This window comes from Pocillopora damicornis, chromosome 2 (assembly GCF_964200805.1).
Source record: "Pocillopora damicornis chromosome 2, jaPocDami1.2, whole genome shotgun sequence".
In the NCBI taxonomy this organism is placed as follows: Eukaryota; Metazoa; Cnidaria; class Anthozoa; order Scleractinia; family Pocilloporidae; genus Pocillopora; species Pocillopora damicornis.
Window position 1 is genome coordinate 35167457 of NC_142671.1, and position 21310 is coordinate 35188766.

The 21310-nt window shown below is 37.1% G+C and overlaps 4 protein-coding genes across 6 annotated transcripts in view; 1 reads left to right on the forward strand and 3 right to left on the reverse strand.

The window, feature by feature from the left end:
* LOC113686429 (uncharacterized) overlaps positions 1–1009 on the forward strand; it is a 9874-nt gene extending 8865 nt beyond the window's left edge. Inside the window, exon 3 of the mRNA XM_027204046.2 lies at positions 477–1009. Coding sequence (XP_027059847.2) covers positions 477–801 — 325 coding nt within the window. The 3' untranslated portion in view covers positions 802–1009. The remainder of the gene's footprint in view (positions 1–476) is intronic.
* A 2-nt stretch (positions 1010–1011) lies between these two features.
* On the reverse strand, positions 1012–5544 carry LOC113686428 (QRFP-like peptide receptor). 3 transcript variants are annotated; one of them, XM_027204045.2, is made up of 3 exons: positions 5378–5544; positions 3278–3339; positions 1012–2843 (listed from the first exon to the last, which is right to left on the reverse strand). In XM_027204045.2, the coding sequence occupies exons 2-3, from the start codon at positions 3297–3299 to the stop codon at positions 1798–1800; spliced, it is 1068 nt and encodes a 355-aa protein (XP_027059846.2). In that variant the 5' UTR covers positions 3300–3339; positions 5378–5544; the 3' UTR covers positions 1012–1797. The 3 variants fall into 3 exon arrangements, with proteins under 3 accessions (XP_027059846.2, XP_089052791.1, XP_089052790.1); XM_089196665.1 differs by having other exon boundaries at positions 1012–2729; positions 5378–5515; XM_089196664.1 differs by lacking the exon at positions 5378–5544 and having other exon boundaries at positions 3278–3352.
* A 1934-nt stretch (positions 5545–7478) lies between these two features.
* Positions 7479–10458, reverse strand: LOC113686352 (homeobox protein ceh-30). Its single transcript, XM_027203965.2, has 2 exons — positions 9811–10458; positions 7479–8455 (listed from the first exon to the last, which is right to left on the reverse strand). The coding sequence occupies exons 1-2, from the start codon at positions 10325–10327 to the stop codon at positions 8211–8213; spliced, it is 762 nt and encodes a 253-aa protein (XP_027059766.2). The 5' UTR covers positions 10328–10458; the 3' UTR covers positions 7479–8210.
* A 3549-nt stretch (positions 10459–14007) lies between these two features.
* LOC113686427 (uncharacterized) lies at positions 14008–18753 on the reverse strand. The gene is made up of 2 exons (XM_027204043.2): positions 17726–18753; positions 14008–15208 (listed from the first exon to the last, which is right to left on the reverse strand). The coding sequence occupies exons 1-2, from the start codon at positions 18141–18143 to the stop codon at positions 14934–14936; spliced, it is 693 nt and encodes a 230-aa protein (XP_027059844.2). The 5' UTR covers positions 18144–18753; the 3' UTR covers positions 14008–14933.
* Positions 18754–21310: the final 2557 nt, after the last annotated feature.

The window sequence follows — 21310 nt, forward strand, 5'->3', positions numbered from 1 at the left end:
GGTGGCGTGTTACTGTTAACTAAAGGAGTGAACACGTCAGACTCATCTTTTAAAGTTCGTCCGTCCGTCTTCTAAACCTTCTCCATTCTCAGATACCTTTACTTGTTCTTGGTTTATCATCTCCTTTGTTTCTGTTTTCTTGTCCAGTCTTAGTGAACTAGCACTACGGAATCTTCATTGTCCATTTTAAGCGTTCAATTGGTAAAATAGAGCGCAGTAGAAAACGGCAAGATTGTAGCGGCGGAGCAAAAAAACCTGGGGATAGAGATTTGCTTTCGCGCCTTAAACCGACCTGACCTAGATCCCTCTCTCTTTTTCGCTTCATCTCTGTTATCGCGCCGTTTTCTGTCGCGCTACATTTACTCACTGAATGCCTTAAACAGGCTAAAAGTTTCAAAATCAATAGGATTTTGAACGCCGAAGAAAAAAAAATTACTTCAACGATTGCAACATAGCTCGCTGTTCTGTGATTCCAGATGCACGCCAAACAAGGCCTACAACAGTCGCTGGGGCTGTCATTCAGGTAGCAAAACGCCCCTAAACGTCATTGTCACTGACCAGAGAAACAATATCATCTACCCAAGGACGGAGTACCTCAAAGACCTGTCGACTCTGTGGTATGCGATGCCTGGGGTGGATGAGTCGTACTCCAAGGAGCTTGTCTTCACAAATTTTGGCGTCCCATTTTACCTGGAAAAACACCGTGAGCTCCGCATTTGGTGTGGCGAAGATCTCAAAAACAAAAATGATGGCGACAACCAAGGGCGTGTTTGTGTTGATGTTTACATTAAATATTACTGATTTTGACCTATACATCCTGAAGTGCTCTTCTTTCGCCGCAGTTACTTTGGATGGTCACACAACGTCTCTCGCTGAATTATGGTCAAGTTGTAGAGGTGTAGTATGACAATCCAAAAACCTTGTGCGAAGGAAGAGCTTTAAATTGGTCATTAGAGCTTGATGCACTCAGGCATTTTGAAGAGTATCTTAGTAAAGGTTATGGTCAAACTATTTAGAGTCCATGCGTCTATATTTTAATTAGTGTCTTTCTTTGGTATATCATATAACACTTCTCGAAAGAAGCTTCCTTAATTGTGTGGGAAGCTTTGTTATATCCCAAAAACTGGCGCGGCAGGAAAAAGTTAAGTGCTACATATAAATACCTAGCCCTTAAACCATGATTCCACTTTCTTAAGCGGCTATACAATCTCTCGTTCATTTCTTGAGTAAAATTAAGTACCTCCATTTAGCTTGTTTCAGTGTCATTTCACATGAGCTTCTCACAGAGAAACTCAATGATCGTTGTATGAAATAGAAAAATTACATAATAAGCGCATTCATTTTTTTCCTTAGGCTATAAGATAATCCCTATTTAATATTCCTTTATAGATAAACAAACCCAATCATTTACGTATTAAGAACAGCTATGGAAATATCACTTAGGCGAATTGTTAACCGGCTGAGGTTTGAGAAGTGTCAGTTTTAGACTCATCATAACGGTTCATTTACTATTATCAAGCTAACATCGGTGCTTAAGTACGTATGATGGAGGAATTCTTAGCATCCGTCTTCGTAGTCATCTTGGAAGTAATCATGGCAGCCATCTTGGTGGCCGTTTTGGCAGCTATTTAGGAGGCTATCGTCTATGGGCCTGTGCCATCGGAGGTGCCATACTCCTTACGTACCCTATCTATCAAAAGTTACATTACTTCTAAGTTTTCCATCTCAAACTTGGTGAAAACTCAGGGGGTTCCCCCACCCAACTACCCAAACGTCCGTGTATACCTCCGGTCATAGTTATCCTAAGGCCTGTGGTGATGGCGCTCGGGATATTCGAGTTCTCATTTGTGGAGCTAAAACTATATTTGTTCCTGTACTTCTCTTGATTGATAAGCTGGCCAATTTCTTGTTAATTTTCTCTTGACATTCTTTTCTGTACAATCCATTAAGAAATACAACCAGTAATGGATTGATTGCGCTGTGGGAGTGACAGGCCCAGAAGGACAAAAGTAATGCCACATGAGGCAAATGTAATCCAGGCCGAAAATACTCCAGTAGATGTACGACGTGAACTGGTAGCCAACACAATGTGAATGCTATTACCAGAATGATAAGCATTTTGACGGTGTTCTTGTTTTGGAATTCTCTCTTAAGAATAAGGTCAGGGGAGCGTACTCCTGGTACTTTATGCCTCCATAGCTTTCGGCAGATAAACGCGTATAGTGTTGCAATGAACAGCAATGGAATCAAATAGAGCGTTACAAACACCAAGACATAATAAATCTCAAGAAAGTACAGATATTCAAGCCGGCTTACTGTGCAGTAGCTCTTACCGTTTGGTAGCTTTGCGCTGTCGTAAACAACCAGATGCGGACTCATTAGAAGCAACGAAGCACACCAGGTTAATACGTAGCTCGGTCTGACTTTCTTAAAGAATGTGACGCGTTTGAAAGGAAACACAACGCAGATGAAACGGTCGATCGCAATCAGTATGTGTGTGAGAACAGAGGCAGCTATTGACAATGTCAAGCCATATTGCACGACCTTGCAAGTGATATCACCAATCACCCCAGATAACCAAATATGCTGTAGATATAAGTACATCACAGTTGAAGGCACGGCGAAAAATGTGATAATTACGTCAGCTACAGCCATATTAGCCACCAATAGGTTGGTCGTAGTTCTGAGTCGAGGCGTCTTGTGTATGACGTAAATCATTAGAGCGTTTCCTACCAGAGAGATGATAAAGATGATGACGTAAGCAAACGTCATGCCAATTTGAAGTTTCAGGGAAATTGAAGACTGTGACAGGTCGCTGTCATTACCGACGCTCCCATCAGAATCTGGTTAAGAAGAAAAAGTTTATTATAAAATAATTTTCTCTGGGATTTTAAAGATGCTGTATTCAGTAGAAAGGACTTCATTGAATTCCAAACTTCTTTCTGTAGAACAGATTGGTGCAGCAGTAATTTGTTTCGTCTCCGCTTCTACAAAGATTTAGAATTTTTCTTTTTTTTTAATCGGCGTCTTTTCTTCTTGGATTCCAAGACACTATTTTCCGTCTCTACTTCCTTTTTGCTGTTTTCAAATTTCATCAGGGAAACTGACTGTATTGCTTCATTTTTTTTAAAGGTGGGATTTTCTTCGTTTCTTCGCTAATCTAGTTAAATAGTTTTGCACTTCCCGAACTTAAAACGAGACTGAATCGTCAGATACTACCATGGTTACTAACACCCCAGCATTTTTCTTAGCTCTTCTTCCAAAACATCAAACTTACCATTATGAAAAACGTTCATCATAGCCGTCGCGGTTTGGCTGTCTTGGCAGTTTATGTAAGATCTGAAAGCAGACAAAGAATAAGCAAACAACGGAACTAGAATTTAAAAATGTTTTAATACACGCACGTAGATTAAAAAGTAATGACATTCATTTCCTTTCGAAACCTTGACATTTTCAGGATAAAAACAAATACTTTTTCTAAAATTGAGATCAAAATCAAACCTTTGACTATCAGATTCACTCGATTCTGCGTGAATATAATGATTATTTTTTTCAGGATTTTAATTTCCAAGGTACCGCTTGGAATTGAAATGGCCCAAAAATTGATATATATCTAGCGATGTTTTTATCGCGGTTTGTGCGCATTATACCGCTCATTATTAGTAAAATAATTCCAATTTCTCATATCCACTTTTTCTTCGTTTATCTCTGGGTCCTACTTGAATCAATTTATTATCATTTCTTTGATACTATCTCTGACATAAACTACAACAAACGCCTTTTTTTTCCTTGGCAACCATACCATTCATGTTCATGGACGAATCTTGGAGTCTAATGTCGCTGCTGGCCAACGGTAGGTCAAAATTGAATCGAAACTTCTTTAGCTAAACAGAAAGTCTATGTAGAATTCAAAAGTCACAAAGCCATGTCAATAGAACAGTGTCAGTTAGCGTTGAGTTCATTCGTCCCCGATGACAGCTATCTACTGTCTTGTTTCCAATTATATATTTCCGAGAAACGGCCGGTCACGTAGTGTCTGCTGGTAATTATGTGTGTCTGTTGAAAGTGACAGCACATGATCGATACTTTGAAATGGGACACAGGAAAATCTTAATGCGGATGCATGATTGATCCTACGGATATGTCATTACTGGATGCTCTTCACAAAAAGGCTCTCAAATTGCCTCTAAATTTTCCTCCTTCCTAAATGCGTCGTATGACACCTAATTTTAATTTTTCTCATCCACTTTTCCTTAAATAAATAGATATTTTGTGCAATGAGCTTACTTTTAAAATCTCTTCATGTTAAAGAAACATACGGCCTTATCACCTGAAATTCTCACATTTTGACTGGCAGTTTGATGCCACACAATGTTCTTTTTGAGGTGCCTGTGCTTTACCTCGCCTAATGCTGAGGACTCTAGGAAAGTAACTTAGTTCTGAAACTTATTACATTTACTACGCAAATAAATCTAACATCTTTCCATTTCATAAAGACTTACGTTGCAATATTTTAGCTAAACCAAGCAGAAGATAATTTACTTGTATCCATCTGATGACATTTATTATTTGGAAAAAATATATATGAACAAAAACAAGTAATGGTCAAGAGCACAAAAATAAGACCTTGTTCGAAAAACTTTATTAATTTAACATAGAACATAATTCCAGTTTATAAATGGACGTTTCATTGAAATCTGCATTTATAATAAATATGGATTTTTCTTTGGTGTTAAGGGTAAATGTTTTTGTCTTTCAATAATCGTCTTTTTGTTCTCCTTACAAACCATAATTTGATTTTTTACATCACTTTGCACTTTGTTTCTGGTTCGCAATATAGCAAGAGCTTTTTTCAGGAATTTATTCCAAAAAACCTCTAAGAATATTCATCAATCTCTTCGAAAGATTTTAAAATTTTCGGCTTTCTTTTAAAAGGCTAAAGAGTACTTGAGATAATGTGCCCAAGGTGAACCCAAAATTTGCAAGTGCTTGTATCTTTTATTGTCTTTAGAATTATCACACACACTAGATAAAACTATAATCTGATGTAAGTAAACATAAAGTGCTTTTTTACTGAAAATTCATTTTCAATGGATTGCGGTGCTGAGTCAAAAAATTAACTAAATCAAAATAAAAAAATGGAACACATCGAAATCTTATTCAAACTGTTATTTCGCGATAGATTCCTTCAGATTTAAGGAGTAAAACGCTCTTTTGATTTTATTTTTGTTCTTTTTTGCATTTTTTGCGGGTAAAATTAAAGTAAAAGTTTACACATGTATATCATAGATATCATGTCTCGGAGAAAATGAAACAGTAACATCTCCCTTAACAGAAAAAAAAAATATGAGGGCCAAACACGATATGAATTCATTACCTTGAACTTCACAGACTTGAAGTCAGCGTGACTTTCGCTTGGGGTCAGCTAGAGAAAAGTAGCAACGGTGCGTGGTCTTTGAAAGGAAAGACATTTAACTAACGTTTGAAAATGTCTCCTCTTCAGGATTGTTAGACTGGCAAAGACACGAAGCAACCGAACCTTTTTATGGATTAATATACAGGAAGCTAGTTAGTTATTCATGGACACAAAGGATCTATTAGTCGGTTGTTATGTAAAGTCGTGCGTAAAACCGCCGTCCATTTAAAACAAACATCTTGTCTTGTCTGAAGTGAAAGTATATTGATAACACAAGAAAGATAGATCTCAAAGATTATGAAAGATAATTAGTGAAATTTTGAGGAGGTTATGGCAGAAAATTAATGCCCTCGTAACAGATCCCCTGCAAGGAAAAAATAATCGCTACATTACTGTATTATACCAGAAGAAAATTTATATTGTAATCCGTTGGTAGATCGATGGTAAAATGGGAAAAATAGAATTGATTATAAGAATAACGAATATTCTTTGCATGAAAATTGCATGTATGACAACGCAATTTTAAAAATTATTTTCAGAAGGGAGTTGTTCAGCTCCCGCACGTATTTCAAAGAAAAAAAAAACCTGGTTTTTCCGGCGCCTTCGTAATTGAAAAAGATAGTATAAAAAGTGTATTTTTTCCCACGCTGAGAAATTGTTTATTTATTCTGCAACACAGACAATCTATTTGAATAGGAAGCTTTTAAAAGTGTTGTTTTGATATCGCAATGGCCAATTCCTTTCTTCACTCGTAAATTCGTCAACTAAAATTTACCTTGGTTTTTGCTTTAATTCATTGTTTGTTTGATAATATTTTGCTTTAAGAATAAAACGTTTATTTCCTGTCTCAGTTATATGGATTGAACAATGAATAGGCTATTAAACTAGGAACAAAGCAAACCTGAAACTTAATCAACTTTTAATGTCCTTTCAGGTAAAAAATGTTCTACTCGTGCCCCGCGTGATTTTGACATCATTACTAAATTTGATCATCTCGACATACCTGCAAATGCGACACCACTGAGTATTACATGTGAAGCTGAGGGAATTTCATTCAAGGCAGCTCTAAATATTTCATTCGCTTGGCGTCAGTTGTCTCTCTTGTGATTGATTGGCTGTTGTGATGACTTTGGCTATAGTTTGTAAGCGCCTCAAAACGCACCAAAAATAATGAGCCACTCGTTATTATTATAAACATCGTGAGCTAAGCAAGACTTGTATTAACTAAGAGGGAGGCGTTAATCAGCAACTGATAGATACTGAGGATAATAAAGAGCTAGTGTTGGGCGAGGAATGAAGAGTCTCAATGTTGAGAAGATAAAGCAAGTGGAAGATTTTAAATATCTGGGAAGCTTCATCACCTCTACCGAACGTGATGTAAACATCAGACTAGGAAAGGCGTGGGATACTCTAAATGAGCATTGCCTGGACCTGAACAACACATCTGGAAAAGAAAATCGACGGAGCATACACTAGAATGTTACGCACTGCCTTAAACAGATCGTGGAAGGACCACCCCACAAAAGTAGAGCTCTACGGCCACATCCCGCCAATCTGTGAATCGCTACAGCAACAAAGGATGAGATTCGCAGGACATTGTTGGCGCAGTAAAGAACTAGCAGGGGATGTATTACTCTGGAAGCCAACACATAGACTTCAGTCGAAAGGACGCCCAAAAAAGACCTACATCCGTCTCATGGAATACCGAGCAAGTTCGACCTGATGATGATGAATGATTATGATGATTGGGCGAGAAGGCTGGGTGAAATGCGAAACTGATCAGGTGTAGCTTTCAAACCCTAACCGTTGATCGCTCTGAAAACGTAACAACAAAGCAATTATATATGTTGTTTGGTGTCGTTTTCACCCTTTACACCCTATCATCGGTGTGCATACTCTTCAAACCGTTCTATATACGTTTCCTTGGGTGCTTACAAGGAGAGTTTGTTTAACAATCAAGAGCTTCGATTACGTAGGTCTTGTTTCTTAAGGAATCATAAAGACTGCAAACTCCTTTTTTAGTGTTCGAATTTTTGTACATCTGTTACTTAAGTGGACAAGCTTTTTAAATGTCTTTTTTTATTTTTATTTGCAATCAATTAATCTAAAACTGCTGCGTACTTACTATGGATCTTGAAACCCTACTACCTTAAAAAGATTCAAAATTAAACCCCCTTTGAAAAGGCAATTACCGTAATTCCTCAAATAAGCGCCCACACTCTTATTAGAGCCCTCCCCCGAATAGGGGCCCATCGCCAAGGTGATGTTGTCAAACAAGCGCTCCTTTCGAATAAACTCCCCCTCCCCCTCCCCCCTCAATTTTTTAAATAATAGGGATGTATGGAGAACCTGTTTCTAAAGGGTCTCAACCGGGTGATGACTTTTACGGCTACCGGTTAAGATTTTGGCTATTTTACGGCTAATGGTTACTTTCTTCCATTCAAATCTACAGAAAAAAATTTACACTTTTTTAACGGGTTACGAATAAAATTTGTTACTTTTTACGCCTAACTTCTAATTTTTTTTGTCCGTTTTCTTGCCAACGGTTAACCCCAATGACACCTACTTTTTAATGTTACTTTATTTACGACTTCTTAAGCTTCCACTAAAGCGGAATCAGTACATTAGAATAATAAGCGCCCCTTCGATGAAGCGCCCTCTTTCCAGTACGCGCCCCTCCCCTCACCTCCAGTGTGTTTATGTTGGTATGGTTTGAAGAGATAGGACTTTCTCTCTCAAAAGCCCCCGGCGTACACGTAAGCAATATTGACTTCGATAGAGTCCACAAGTTTCATTAGGACTCTTGGTCTTCTGTGAGAGTTTTTTTTTGACCATTAAGCGCTGTCTTCCTCCACCTTATTCGCCGATTTTGAAACCAAACTTTGACTTGGGTTTCTGAGAGACCGAGCTGTGAAGCAATGAAAATCCGCTGGGCACTTCCCACATACTGCTGATTCTTAAAATATCGTTCAAGTCTGTCGAGCTGTTGAGGAGAGAAGACTGTGCGCATTCGGCGTGATTTCTCGTGTGGACCTTTATCTGGAAAATGGTAAAACATAATTAATATTGATTAACGTAAATAAATTCTCAAATAAGATATCTTAAAATTTTTCAGGTTTTGAATTTGGGAATAACCAATAACTTGTGAATTTAGCGGCTTAGAAATAAATTTCGCACGAAAATTCGACTTCACTTTGAAACAGATGAAGCGTTTGAAGATCCTCCGTGATTGCACGTTTTGAAAACGGAAAAGCATCACAATGAGATAAACTTTCGGTAGATATTGTATTTAACACAAAGAAATAATAAGCCGGCGTAATTTAACGCTGGGACATTTCCACTTTGAAATATGTGAAGCGTTTGTAGATCTTCCGTGGTTGCATGTTTTGAAAACGGAAAAGCAGTACAAGGAGACAAACTTTATGTAGATATTGTATATTGACACAAAGGAATAATAGGCCGAAATATTTCAACGCTGGGACATGTCTCGTGTTCAACTCGACATCTCAATCGTTCGCTGCGCTCACTCGTCAACTATCGAGTTTAACACTCGAAGCCGAAATATACAGATGAGAATCGAATACTAAAGCCGCTGGTTTTTTTAAAGAAACTTAATATTCTATGCCCACGTCCTGTAGTAAGAAAGAAAGAGAGGTTTTTCCTTTTCTGCGGCTATTTTTTTTGCATCCTTTGAAAAGAAACTCCACTTCTTGCGTGACTTCAGTACTCAGCTCGACAACTGTTTCTCTGCGAAACCATTCAAACGACTCCCAACTAAATCAATGCTATCTTTTTATCCACCACACTTACTAAGCATAAATTTCTAATTACTTAATACGCAATTAAGCTGTTGCTAATATTCATAATTATGGCGTAGAATTAGTCAATGTGAAAGTAAACATCGCTGTTTAAGACAATTGGGATTGAAACATGAAAGCAAATACACGATAAGAAACTTGATTCAATCAATTAGATGTCGAGTCGGTGTCTCCCGAAAAATGTTCAACTTAAAAGTTAATTTTTCTTTAAATGTCGTGACATCAAAATACTTTAATTTAATTCAATAATTATATCCTTAACTGGGAATCTTTTCACTTCTAATTGGCAGCATTATTCATTGTTTACACACCCAAACACGCTCAGCCTTAATAGCTTCTATTTTAACTTATTATAAGTCCATTTTCTCGATGAAAATTTGGGAAGCTTTGTGGATGAGAAAAAAAAATCTTAAAAGGTGAGAGCATGCAGCAAAGCCAAAAACATGCTAGTGAATAAAGTATGTGACTTCAACCTCTTTCTCCATAAAAAACGCTCATTGATTTGTATCCTATTGTTGGACACGAACTGAAAAACATCGATGAGGATGAAAGATTTTAAAGCATTACTATACTTACTACCAGATCGGTCCCAATATCTCCCAGAAGCATCGGGATTTGGTGTTAAGGATCCAGTCTGAATGAGATGGCTTTCTCGTAAGACTTCTTGTTTGGGAGTTTCTTGCTCACTTCCCGATCTGTAACAGGCGTCGGGGGCAAACACTGCTCTTTGATATGGCGCTCTATGAAGAGCGTACGGCATCAAGAAGCGAGTAGGAGAACCCGGAATCTGAGTATATGGTAACATGGGAATCGGGGGGCCAGTAAAGCCTAATAGTCGATGATGCCTCGACATTGTCTCTCTAGGAGGTGCCATTAGAGCTGTCTCACTGCTGAAATCTTTTCCATATGTTTGCACACAGACACTGCATGGGCAAGGGAAGATGTTGTCGCTGTCCGCCTTCAACGGAGATGATCGCTCGTCGGTTTGCATGCTTTTCGATCGTGTGGTAATGCGAGTGGCGTGCTCTATTGCAGTTGGTTCTGTCTTCGTGATCTGGCAGAACTTTTTAATGATAACTGAGATAAAACGCATATTATGACTTCTTATCCTTTAATTCTATACGGCATATTTACGCGCAACCTTCCAATTGTCTAGCAACGAAAGACCACATTTACTAAGGAGGCTGGTGGTGATATTTCTATTCTCTGTTTTTAGATCTCCAATGCCTATTTTCCAAATTAATGCTAGGTTTAGTCAATGTGTTCATTTCTGTTTTCCAATAAGTTTTATTTTTCGTACAATGGTAGCTTTGTCCTGTCGCACTCATTAAGCTGTCTGTCAATTTGAACCAAGAGTGCACGAAAACGTAATAGTTGGTTTTTGAAATGTGTAAATGAGCTTTGTATTGGCTCATCGGGACATCATGTTTACCTGCTAATTGCTTTAATAATGAAATAAAAGTGTCTTTAAACAAACACGTTTATGAAAATGAGGAAGTTTGCGACCATTTCTGTGTTCAACAATCTCTTTTACCGACCACAAAAGACGAAAAGGAAGTGTTGAATCGAGCCCTAAAACACTGATCTCTCTCCACTGATGGTCATTTTGCTTTCACTGTCTTCTTAATGGTTAAAATCGATAATTCGACGAGGTGATAAAACAAAGCGCTTGTTCTGAATATTCATAAAATCTTTCTACCCTTGGTTTTATTTAGGGTTCGTTTTATGAAATAAATGGCCTCATAAATATCACTGTAAGACTCCATGTACAACAGCAGGTCTTGAATAAGTGAACATCATATGAAACTAACTTTTTGTTGGCTTAAGTTAACACACCAACAGTCCTTTCGATCAACAGCTGAAAAAAAAAAAAAAAAAAAAACAAAGCGTAGAGACTCATTTAGCTTTGTTTAATACTTTCACGTTTCGCGAAAATTGCTCTTTGGCATGATGACGTTGTTTATTGAAAATAAACCCCCAAGCGTGTTTTTACCAGCATTTTAATGAATCTGTGGTTTCTTTTAACGTATTTTTTTTTTTCGGGAAACTTTCCTGATTAACATGTGAAACCGAGGCTTGCGGGTGAAATGGTTTTCCGTCGTAAACTTATAAAAGACCTGTTATTTTTCCAGTTTGACTTCTGATTGATAATGCTACTGAGTAAAATTTTAATTTATTGTAACGCTCTCCTTTGTTGCCATATTTTCTAATGATTGCTAATGGCCGTTGTTTAGCTCTGTGACTTTAGGGGTAAATAACAGTGACTCTTTCAAAGGAATGATATTCTATCCGTTCAGCAGAATATCTCTCTCTCTCTCTCTCTCTTTTAGTGTCTGATATGAAAAAAAACCGAATAATCATTTGTCTTCGACAATATAAAGAAAATGATTTAGCCACATCCTACATTAGTTAAGTGTGCGTGTCATTGGTAAGATTTGGAAGCCAAATAGATGTATGTATGACTAGGGACAAAACTGGAACATCTTTAGTAGAGGTTCAATATCTTTAACCATAGGCGGCTGTCGATCGTGTAAAAGGTACAGCTGCACTGTAAGGCGAAACAGACGGCGGTAAAGCCCAGTTTTCATTAGCGGCGCAATCACAAGCGTAAGCACAAACGCAGGAATAAGGTTTATTTTCCGAATGAAAACGAACGTCGAAGAGCCCAAGCACTAGCACAAGGGAAAGGAAGGGAAAAAGGGAAAAGTTAGACCAAAGACTACTCTGCGCAAATAAGCACGTGTCTAGAAAGTTTAATTGATCGACAAAAACCAAACAAGTGTTAAAAAAAAAAAAAAAGAAATAAAGAAAGAAAGAGAGAAGAAAAGCCGAAAGGAGACAATAGAAGATCGTGATAGTTAAACCTGTTCCAAGGACGAATGTTAATTAATCAGACCACTTTGCGTATTTGCGATGCAGAGAAACGGGAATAATTGGCATTAAAATAATTGCATCTTAAAAAATTATATGTCAATGGTTGAAATATGTAGTATATCCAAAATTCTCTTGGATTAATATTCTAAAAAAATAGAATATGTTTGATTTTATTTTCTCGAGCGGACGCTGAGCTTTCCTAGATTTACTTTTATAATATGAAAAACGTTTTTGTTTCTACAAGTAGTTATCAGCTAAGTATATAGATGTCGGATATATTTATAGAAATCCAGAAAAATGATCATTCAACTAATTTAAGAAAAGAAAACTCGAGTGCTCTTTACTCGTTTCAGTGTGGTACGAATGTCTATGTAGTAGACCCCGTAACTTGGAAACGCACGCTATATATAGATCTCGTGACAAAAGCTAATGCGCTCCATTGCATTGTGTTAAATGTCAGGGAACTTTTGTACTACTGTTTACTTTGTTTACGGATCACGTGATCATTAGAATAACTCAATGTAAAGAATGTCTGCTAGAAGGACCATTTTTACAAGGTCGACGGTGGAGTTATCGAAGAAAAAATTGAGCGATTGTTTTGAAAAGTTTACTTATGTTCTACGATAACTCTACATCAATAAATTTATAAGTCATGAATCATACATAAAAAAATGGTTTTAACTTAAATGAAATTGCTTATTAGAGCAGAACATCTGTTTACCAAAAAAAGACACAAAAATATAAAGGGACGTGATGTTTGGATACTTCACAGACGATAGATTAAGGTTTTCTAATCGAACAGAAGGAAAACAGGTGGTTTCATTGTGCAAGTTCTGCCACGAGACGCTGTCACTCAGAATGATCCACACAACTGGCCGACCAAATTGATTAATTTCACTGGAAAGTTCCATAATCAATCAGAACCGTCTGAACGGAACAATAAATTTCTTTTCTTTGTCCTAAATATACCGATGGAGAACTACAGAAAATGCCTGTTATTTTATAACTTTACCTATGTGGATCGTCAAGTTTGACTTTAGTTCGATTGGTTTACATTAAATACAAATTTTTTAGACTAAATCAAGTTGTCAACAATTCATAATTACGAACACGACGGCACGGTAACGAGAATTAAACGCAAAGGTCGTCCCTGTTCACTGACCCAGTGAAAATTTTGTATATACAGGAGTAGTAATCAGAATAAAATTTCCTCGCGTGATTTGAGAAAAAGATGAGTCGTCCGCTAATATGGTCTTCTCACGGTTACTGGTATCACGCGAAACGGCTCAAAGGGAACATAAGCATAAAAAGGCCTGAGATCTAGGGAACTTTACCTTGAGGTCTGGGGCCGAATCATTCTTTGAGCCGCCAACCGTCAAGGCAATATGACGCTGTTAGAATTATCTGTTCGAAGTCGGAGTTTTGACACTGATGTGCTGATCCTCATCCTCTTCGATACGCACAGATAAGGAGCATAATCATTATCACCAAGAGAAAGTCGTCCCCATATGATACTAGAAATAATAACCCACCCTCAGTCGTTCAACTTCCCTTAAAACATCATTTTGAGAGCACGCGGAAAGTGCGCGAGGAGGGGAATAGGAAGGAATAAAAGGTCCTTCGACTAAATAGGGCCAGTCTTCCACGACCCTGTGACCATACGTGAAAAAAGAGAAGACTGAGGACGAGTTAGTTAAAGAGGGTGGAGACAGCTCCTGCAAGTTATCCTCCGTAACCTACAAGACCGAGTGTAATGTTTGCCATTCACAGTTGTCATTTACAAGGGTAGCTAATTGGATTCCCCTCAGATTTGTTTCAACCGAGACATTTTGCCCTGGTCAAAATATTCAAGAAATGCTTTGACAAACTGATAGGAAAACACACATTGGTAGTCTGAATCTGTAAACTACTGTTTTTAAGTTTAATTTATCGATCTAAGATGATGAAAACCTATTTAAAGTGCTGGTTTCAAGCTAGGTTTCTTCTTCAATTATGCAATTTTATTTTATTTTATTTTAGCTTAAACTCCAAGCAGTCAATAAATCAATATAACTACCGATTGATCTTTCAATCTTTCAATATGTCACTCAACCATTAATTCTGTCAATCAGCAGTCAACCAGTCATTTCCTTTGAGTATATAACAATTCATAAACCAATCAAGTCAAAAAGTAAGCTGAAATAAAACACACTTATCTCTCCAGCAGTTTCGAAATACTTCTTAAACTTCTTTTTATATATATTTACACCTGAAAACTAACTATTCGAAACACTAAGAATTTACTTTCATTTTCCTAGGGGTTGGTAACTATGTTAGAGACATCCTGTGTTTAAAAGTGTCTCTGTCGAAATAGAGACAGTGAAAATGTTCAGGTTCTAGACAACGAGATTCACACTCTTGCTCATGTCCTCGTTTAAGTTATAAGAATGAAGAGCGGGAAGAGCCCCTAATATCAACGAGCTTTCAAAATATCGCAGTGATTTCCTAGAGATTCTATACATCTACCCCCAAAATTCGGCATTTATGTCACTGGGCCAACCTCGAGTCTACTCAGTAATCGTGGACAAAAGTCGCTCAACTTGTTAAGATGCAAGCAAGATTATGGACAGCAATAACAACAAAGCGACAATCTTAACCACAATGTTATCTATACTTTTAAAGGAAGTTTCCTTTTTTGACAAACCTCTGTTAGACACATTGAATCCACACTTTAAGTCTAAACGATTTTGATATCTATGTGTGACAGTCTATTTGTTCTTCTATCTATTCCTTTTAATCCAGTCCTTAACTTCACTCTTTAAGACACTTCCAACCACAAGGACTCGTTACATTTTGATCTTTCGTTCCAATCTGTTCTTTCTCCATTTGATTCGCCGATTCTGGAACCAAACTCGCACTTGTGTCTCGGTCAGACCGAGTAGAGCAGAAAGACGTCGTCTTTGTTGCCCAGAGATGTACTGATCAGTGATGAAAACCTTCTCTAGCTCGTGCAGTTGATGAGCAGAAAAGACGGTACGACCTCTTTGTGGCCTGGTCACCTTGTCTTCAAGAGCAAGGGAAGAGCTCTCTTCCAAGCGAGGGGAACCCGTAAGAAAGGAGTCTAAAAGTTTTAAAAATCAATTAAAACCTATTTCATTACAGAAATGAAAATCAAATGCACGGCTGGATTTTCTTTTTTTTTTTTTTTCTTTTTTTTTCAGTATTGTTGTTCACGTGCATCCTTGGATGACATGATTTTTAACAAGAGAACATGAACAGATAAACTGATCTCTTTTTCTTGTTTTAAGACAGTTGTTTCGGAACAGAACAATAGACTTTTACCAAAAGTTTCTCTGGAAAATTAATCAGTGGTGACACAAAGCCCATTTATAAAAAAAAATTTAAATTTGAGTTCTTATTGCGTTTTTTCCATGTTTTATCATTACAAAAAAATGTAATGTAGACAACAAGTCTCACACTCAGGTATGTTCCTTGAGTATATAACCCATTAAACTCCCAATATCTTATCCTTAAATCTCCCTTCCAGATGCTACACATTTCCTTTCAGATTAGTTACGAGAAGTTGGTGTTAGGCCATTGTAACAACTTCTACCTGATACGTTTGAGTTTTCTCATAGCCTTTTTGCTGAATAACGCCTGAATATCATAGGGAGAAGTTACACGTTAATCATTTCTGGGAGTTAGAGGGTTGGTGAAAGTTAGCGGTGTTCTTATTTCTGCGGCGCATGAAACGGTACGATGTTAGCAATTAGTTGTGGGTGGTCAAATAATTGTAGGTATTAGCTACTGGATTAAAAGGGTTATGATGAAGGTCGAAACTTTCTTGTATTTGATATTTTAAAATTTGATTACATCAAAAATCTTTTAAACTTTTCCAACCTTTTTCTCCAATTTCAACCCTCCTGTAGTAAGACTGGGAAGCTTCTTTTTTAGTGTTATATCTTCGAGACCTAAATGTAAAGAGTTTACTTGGAGGGGATACTGACAAAAACAATTATCGGATATCAATTTTTTTCTTTCCAAAAACGCCTTAGAAATGAACGTATTGAATTGAATTTGGTATTTCAAACACAACCATGGGAATTGTAGAAGTCATCGATTCAAATGTTTCGTTATAAACCTACAATTTGTAAGACTTCTTGTCGCTGAAAAAGAATGGGCGAACGATGAAAAATTTGTATAACAAACTGAAAGGGGAAATTTGTCGACATTTTCTTTCAACGATTTTGAAAAATATAGATTTAAAACGTTTACCTCGTGATTAAAAGTATATTTATTCAATTTTTTACCAGTCACGTAGTATCGTTTTTGACAATTCTATAGATTGGACAACTTTATTTTTGTGTATAAATTGTTAATCGTGAATGTGTTGTTGGAAATCCCTCTTGGATAGAGGGCTAACGGACTGCAAACATCTTGAATTCGTTAACCGGGGACTTAAAGCGCGATGCTCAACGATTTACTTGAAAATTCCGAAAGTTCAGGAGTCTTTTTGCCGAGACGAAAGGCCGCGTCATCCAGCCACGAAGTATTTTTCACAAGTATTGCACAATTCTTATTGTATAGGTTCAATTTTTCAAGGGCATATTTCCACAATGCCACTTAATGAGCGACAGGTTTGGCATTTTTATGGGATTCATATTCATTATATTACTAGAAGCCTTTTTGAAATTACTGATTCTTTTGTCTCGTTGGCACAAAAACCCCTAAATGATTTCTTAGAAAAATTCAACTTAGCTCGATAAAAAAAAAAAATTTTTCAAGTTACGTGGCACCAGGGTGCTGTGAGAGAGAATTTTCCCCCTGTAACGCATTCGAATATGCACCGTGTCATGAGAAATAGGAAAACCAGTGTTTATCAAAACGGGTTTGTGATCTTTTTCACTCTGTTTAAAATTTTTTATGTGGCTGTTCGTATAGCTCAACTTGATGGTGCACGTCACCATGTTAGAATGAACAGTTTTGATTAAAAAAAAAATAAAAGGGAAAGAAGAGAAAAAAATTACAATTTATGTTCTGGAAAACATTTTATGCCAAATAGTTTCAAGGAAAAAATTCCCACACCCCCCAGAAAAGGAGTAAAGATTTCATTTGCTCTCCTAAGTTCGGGACCACTGATCAGAGATGACGCCTACTGATTCAAATGCGTTCCAATTATAAGGGCATAATGAGTTGTCACTAACAATTGAAGACAATTCCTGTGTTCCTAGAACTTTATTATCCAGAGAAGAAATGAATGAATTTGAAAGGTTATTTATGATTTTGATGAGACGTAAACAACTTGCTTTTTCAGTAGATGTCTGATGATCATAAAGAGATTCATTTTTTATTGAAGTACTGGTGAAGTTTCCGACAAACTGTTTCCCTGGGATTTCAGCTCAAACATGCATAGATAGAATTATGTTTATTCCCGTAGCGATGGTCTCATAACACAATTTTTCCCAACGTGTGGTGATATAAATTAATCCATTTGCTAATCTCGCCTGGTATAATGCATTTTATGGGCAAACTTGTACCAGATAATGGGTTTATAAACAAAACATTAGAAAAAGCATCAACGATATTATACACGACCGTTTTCTTCAATGAGGATAGGTAGCAATAATATGTGGCTAACCTTTGTTAGTTGCTAAGTCGGTGTTCCGCTCCAGCAACGAGTTGAAGGAGGAGTATTGCGAATTTGCTGTTCCACGTTCGAGGATTCGGTAAGGGTCTGCTGGGGAAGATAGGAGATCTTGGCGTATCGGACCGCGAGCTGGGTAGAAGGTATTCCCATGGGAAGGTAGATAACTGGTAGGTGTTTGGTAGTTTGTGGATGAGTTTCGGTATGAACTGAGATGGCTTGTTCGAGTCGCTGGCTTATCTCCTGGTGGATTCAGAACCATCTGGTCGGAATAACGACCCGCACCTCTCACGGTATCCGGATGAAACTCTGCCATGGAAAAGTACGATGGAGCAGCGACGGTCGGCTGGTACAGCCAACAATTCTGTGAGAGAGGTGGCCAGTGGTTTGAAGTGGTATAGTCCGGCTGCATTTTTGCAACTGAGTTCTTACTGCTTTTAGTAAAGAACCTCAGTACCGAGTTGATTATCACGTACGTTGGCGCTACTGCTCAAGGGCAGAACATAACTATGCTTTTGAATGTGACTTCAATCATCTCTATTGATAGCAATTCATTGACAGATGTCTAATCAATATTCCACCTTTGTAAAAGTACCTCAATCAAGCGGTTATCGGCTGTGCAAATTGTTTTTCAATCAAAGCTTTCTTACTTTTATCTGAAATGATAAAGAATTTCACATTTTAAAGGCAAAAAGGATAGCGAAAGTACAAAAATTGTTTAACGGGAAATGAACACAAAATTACATGAAATGGGATGAATACAAACATGACGAAAATAGGATTATTTTGTTTGCATGTTTTTTAAGTTGTTATAACTAAGCAAACGCTTTGAATTTAAAACTGGGCTATTCACTCCCCAAACAAAAGGCAATCGACACCTATTAATTTCATGTAAAATTATCCTCGATGAGCTGCTTTTAAGCATCAACTTTTACTCATACAACATGTATCATAAACCAAATTGCGAAAACGCAGATATGTTTCGGTAATGGATTAACCACTCGGTTGATTTCTTTTTGAGTGCTCGTTCTCAATTGCGTGACTGGTTAAAATAAAAAATTTCAGCGAAATATTGATTTTCGGTAAGATGAAAATCAGGTTTTTTTTTCTTTGTTTGCGAGTGGCGATCCTTTCTCGCGAACTGGTTGCTGTAACAACGAAAGGTTTCCCCATTCGACAATTTGTAGGATTTACCCTGCTTGGAGTTTGCTCCAAGTAACTTTTTTGTTCCATTATTCAATTATACTTCTCAAAAAAACTAAACTGCCGCAATAAAAACGAATTTAATTTTATTTAACATTGGTTTAATGGTTTAAATAGCTACTTAAGGTACAGAAGGTGCTTGCAAGCACGTGTTTGAATAATTAGATATTTTATTGATTCCCAGTAAAGATATTTGTCGCGAATTTAGCATTGACATTGAAAACACCGCAAAGTCGGGTACTTTAAGAAACTGAATACTATATGACTGCCTCTAAATCCAAAATTACAGGTTACCGTTTCTCACAAAATTTGAAAAGCTGTTTTATATTCCTGACCATAAAAACTTAGGCGGGTACGATTCGGTTTGTTACAATGCTTAAGTTATAAAACGTTTTGTTCTATCCGTTTTTAAATGATATCAACAATAAAACGTGACGAATTAACGTTAAAATAGAATTAGAAGTAATTGTTCATATTGGTAACAATTTATCTCGTTTCTGCTCAGCCGGTTGGCGAAATAAGGGAAATTTTTCATTGACAAGTCTTCCAACTCTGATATTTTTCTCGCCTGTGGCAACACATCTTGCCTTCCGCTTATAAGAGAGAGCTTATATTCTTTGTAATGATTAATTCCGGATTATGTAGGTCAGATAACTTTTATTTTATTTTTATGAAATGGGATAAACTTTTCGCAGTTCAGCGGTAAAATTAAATGGAACCTCGCCTTCAAAAGGGAAAGACTTGCGGTTATAGCCAAAGCTTTTCTTTTTTTTATCTTAATCTGTTTTCCCATTGTTAGGGCAACTATCAGCTTTTCGATCAACTTTACTTATTCTCCTATCAAACATCCATCTTCTTAGCAAAAATCCTAACTTATCGCAGAGGACACTCTCCTGGATCATGTAGATTATGGATGGAATTTAAGCTGTGTGGAACGAGCAAAAAGTCCAACGTTCTACATTGTCAAGAAAAAAACAGTTAGCTCGTAGACAATTTATGATTAAATTAGCTGAGTTTTCTTCATAATGCAAGCTCCCGCCAGAGGTATTTAGGGCATGGCTGTTTGTTCTAGTTTTTACCCAACTCTTATAATTTTGAAAAGAAGACCAATCTTTCAATACAATCTAGCAGTTCTTTATGTGAGCACAGCAAAGAGTTACGCAGCAAAACCATGCAGAAACGTTTTGTATATGCCTATGGTGTAAATTTGATATACGTGCTAAAGAACATTTTGGATCAAAATTTTTGAACCGGCGTAAACTTAAAGATACCGATAAGAACAGTTCGGCCCTACATGCAGCATCAACGCTTGATAGCGCGTCATTTAACAACACCTAAGAATTCTTCCAGTCCGGGAAAACTGTTTGGAAAAATTAACGAAAAGAATCTCTTTATCCATTTTAATTATTTATACTTGTCGTACCATTTGTTAGCGAGACGTTACGACGCCTTTCATTACCGATAACATAACGCCCACTTCTTTAAAAATAGCGTGGAAGCACTTAACTTTTTTTTCTCAGGTTTAAAATTCTACCAGCTGCAGTTGCATCTTAAGAGTCGTGAGGAGAATTGTAATGTAAGAACTGTGAGAATTGTTTCGTTATGTTTCGTTACCGTGTGTCAATCTCTGCCGTGCACATATGCTCAATGCCCCTCATAACTCCTCACTTCATTCACTGCTCATTCATGGCACCATGAAAACGTTAACAACGTTTGCCATTTCGTATCTTCTCTTTCTGTCTGCCAATGCACACCATCAGAAAAAAAAAACCACAACGATCAAGAAATGTTCAACAAAGGCTATTTTAATACAATAATACTTGTGCTGAGATGTTTAGGAAGTATTATGATGCGTATATTATATTGTACTCGACTCGCGAGACATTTGTACTCTGCTTAGTGCAGTTTGATAGAAAAGTATAATGCTGTCACCCGTTTTCTCTGGTTCTCTTGGTTTCTCATTGATATGTTAATTTCAATGTAAAACCAAAACAATAGTATTGAAAGTATAATTGTGCTTGATTTAAATTAATGTCAGTCCCTTTTGAATCAAAGCAGATGTGGTTTGTTTGACGGGGCGACATTGGCGTATATGGACCCATGATGGACCAATGATATCGCTCCAGCCCTAAACACATGCCTAAAGTCATGGCTAAGGAAAGGGAGGATGCACTTCAGAGTAGAAAAACAAGCAAACGAGCAAAAACAGTTAATAAGCAAGTTTGGATATTTTAGTAATTGCGTAGAATTTTTTTTTATAATCAACATGAATTTCAAAAATTTTTACGTTAAACCATATAAACTTAAATTCTGAGCTGTCGGCTCTGCTCCTGTCCTGTGCTCGACAACTTTTGAGCAACTTTTGGCGTTTGGAGC